General features: G+C 41.8%; 1 protein-coding gene across 1 annotated transcript; it reads right to left on the minus strand.

The window, feature by feature from the left end:
• Positions 1 to 1,526: 1,526 nt before the first annotated feature.
• LOC110465476 (uncharacterized protein F54H12.2-like) lies at positions 1,527 to 2,831 on the minus strand. The gene has a single exon (XM_021521312.1). It carries the CDS (start codon positions 2,829 to 2,831, stop codon positions 1,527 to 1,529), a length of 1,305 nt encoding a protein of 434 aa, XP_021376987.1.
• Positions 2,832 to 3,202: the final 371 nt, after the last annotated feature.

Here is a 3,202-nt window from a genome sequence, read left to right on the forward strand (position 1 = left end):
GCAAGTCGATATGCGGTTTTTTTCTTCTAGATGTTTTGTGTTTCAATGTGGCTGATACTTTTACTTCCTTAAATCTGATTGGTCGAATTCTGATTGAGGGCGCATGGTCGCGGGTTCGATGCGCGCCGTTGTCATTTTTATTTTATTTTTTATTTTATTTTTTATTTTATTTTTTGTATAGAATCCTTCTTGATTTTTTCTAAGAAGTTTGAAACTAAGGTTATTTTAATAATAGATAGATAAATCGATCAATGTGAAAGAACGTATTTCGAGACTAAATTAAAACAAGTACGAAAATTTTTTTTTGATGTAAAAATATGCAGATACTGCTGATTCTGTATTGTATGTTGTCCACTATTTGTACACACTTGTCCCCTATTTGTCCCCTATTTGTACACACTTGTCCACTATTTGTCCTTTTTTGTCCCTAGTTGTCCCCTAGTTGTCCTCTATTTGTCCCTATTTGTCCCCTATTTGTCCCTAGTTGTCCCTATTTGTCCCCTATTTGTCAACTATTTGTCCACTATTTGTCCACTATTTGTCCCTATTTGTCCCTATTTGTCCCCTATTTGTCCCTAGTTGTCCTCTATTTGTCCCCTATTTGTCCCCTATTGTCCCCTATTGGCCCCTATTTGTCCCTAGTTGTCCCTAGTTGTCCCTAGTTGTCACCTAGTTGTCCCTATTTGTCCCCTATTTGTCCACTATTTGTCCACTATTAGACCCTAGTTGTCCCCTAGTTGTCACTATTTGTCCTTATTTGTCCTCGTTCGTCATAAGTCTCAAAGTTTGACAGTATTTTGCTAATCGAGCTAAGGCATTCAACAAAGCAATCAAGATGTGGCTACGGGTCCCCCGGGTTTTTTTCCCCGTATTATCCGATCATAGTCGGGGGTATCATCAGTGCCCAACTGACTCATTGTTGCCCGCTTTAATTTTTTTTAATTGTTTTGTTTTTTAATTTTTTGTTTTGTTTTTTGTTTTCTTTTGTTTTTGTTTTTTTCTTCTTTTTATTTGATACATTGATTGATTATCATTTACATAAGCAACCCCCCAGCCATCCCATGGATTTGTTGGCAAACGAAGACATCACGAAACGAGCGTTCTTACGAAGTCGTCTACGAAATACGTGTTAGCATGAAAGTCTTTTTTTAATAAGGACGTTATGTCGGACATCGTTTTTCCTTTACATCTCTGAACTATGTAGAAAATGCAATGTTGCCCGCACACTAACGAGTGGAGGTGTTGTACTCTAACGCCGTTGTACCGCCAACTTCGACACTGTCTGTCCATGAAATTAGTGAATACTTTGTTCGTCGGCGGAAATCCGAAGGGATCGTAATATTCTCCGTGGCCTTCACCGTCTATGTGCACCGCAATCCAGTGTTCACCCTCAAGTGTATCGGGATCTGTGTTACACACGAGTGCACACGGCACGTTTAATCGTCTCGGTAATCTGTTTCTGGCGTACACGCCTTTGAAATGAGGACAGTTTTTGTTCAAGATGGAATCTATTTGAATGGTATTCATCATGCGCTGTAATCGAATAAAATCTGTCTGTTACGGTCGATTTCTATGATGTTGTCAAACTCTGCATACACTATGACGTTGATCGTCGCTGTTAAAATCTCGTTGAAATGAAGGTGTAGACTCATGTTTCCGCTTTTTATGAGATGAAATGTGCCCATCTCCGACAGATCGGGCGTGAGGTCGAATCCGAACAGGGTGTATCCTTTCCCGAATTCCTCTCGAGACACGTTGTTTCCCTCGTCGTGGTAAATTTTACCCGTGCTCGTATAGAGATTCATGTAGCTGCGCACGTACTGACCGTTCGTGAAGTCCGATTGTAATGGCTTGGCTGGAATTTGTTTCCCGTCCACATTCAGACACACGTAATCGACCTTGTGGTGTTTGAAATTGAAAGGATTTTTGGTGGCGGTACCGTTAAAAGCGTCCGTGTCGACCATGCCCAGGACGATCCTCTTGGGCATCTGTCCTATGAACAGGTTGTCCTTGGTAAAGTCCATGTTACCTCGAGGCACGGACGTCACTTTCATTTCTATTCTCCGTATCGGATACTTGGCGGGAGTTTTTTCCATGGCTCTCGCGTGAGCAAGGCGAACGGACGGATTCAAACGCACTTTCCTTGCGTACAGACAGATATCTTGCACTACTGCTTTAAACGTGTCGCCCTCTGCATTGAGACAGAACACGTCCTTACTGCGTGACATGTTTATTTCCACGTCGACGTTGTTGACTAAGTAGCGTTCCTGTGCAAACACGTCCGCATGGATTTTCCCCATCAAATCGACGGTGCGACTTCTTGCCGTCATCGCTTTCCTCGCGACGTATCCCAAGTTTTCGTCGCCCTGAGTGTCCATTTGACCTGCGGTATCTTTGTACCACATGGAGCCTGTCAGTTGAGAGTCTTTAGCTGCGGGCCCGTAACTTAACAGGGTTTCGATGTACGCTCTGTACGGATAGGCATTGTCGGGCGGAGACACGAGCCTTTCGTTTAGACTGACGCTCACGTTATTGAACAGCGAATGTAAGAATAAATTAGTCGGAGCTACGTTCGAATCAGCCGCTAGGGCGGCACCGTCGTCTTTCTTTACCAACTTTACTTTCACGAATAGGTTTGTGTTCCCCAAGTCTAGGTAATCTTCTCCGGATCCAGATATCTTAAACGTGTACGGACCTCCGTCGTTGACCGACGTCACCGTACCGATCTGTTGCCAGTAGCCGTCTTCGACACTCGTCTGGGTGGGAGGTACGTCAAAAAGATCCAATTCGGATTTCGCGCACTCGCACGAATTCTGATGAACTAACGACATGACTTATGTATTGCGAAGTTTAATAGCGGTCGAACGGAAAATCGGTACATTTTTTCTTTTCTTATTTTCAACGCGTATTTTTCCTTGTATTTTTTGCTGAAAGGTATGTATGTGCATATCGATTTTTCCTTGAGAAAATAAAAACACTGTATGATGTAACAATGTTTGGTCTTATTTTGTGATTGTTTGTTTGTTTTTTTTGCTTTTTTTAAAAACACCATATAGCATCATACAAGTATCTACACTCCGTGTTGAGTGTGTATTTGTATGGTGTATTGGTATAAAGATACAGGGTATTTTTAATTGTCATTATATACTTAATAACATACTTGCTAACATATAACTCGTAACTATACTTAGTCTTTTTCTAA

The sequence above is a fragment of the Mizuhopecten yessoensis genome, unplaced genomic scaffold (assembly GCF_002113885.1).
Source record: "Mizuhopecten yessoensis strain PY_sf001 unplaced genomic scaffold, ASM211388v2 scaffold11081, whole genome shotgun sequence".
Lineage (NCBI taxonomy): Eukaryota > Metazoa > Mollusca > Bivalvia > Pectinida > Pectinidae > Mizuhopecten > Mizuhopecten yessoensis.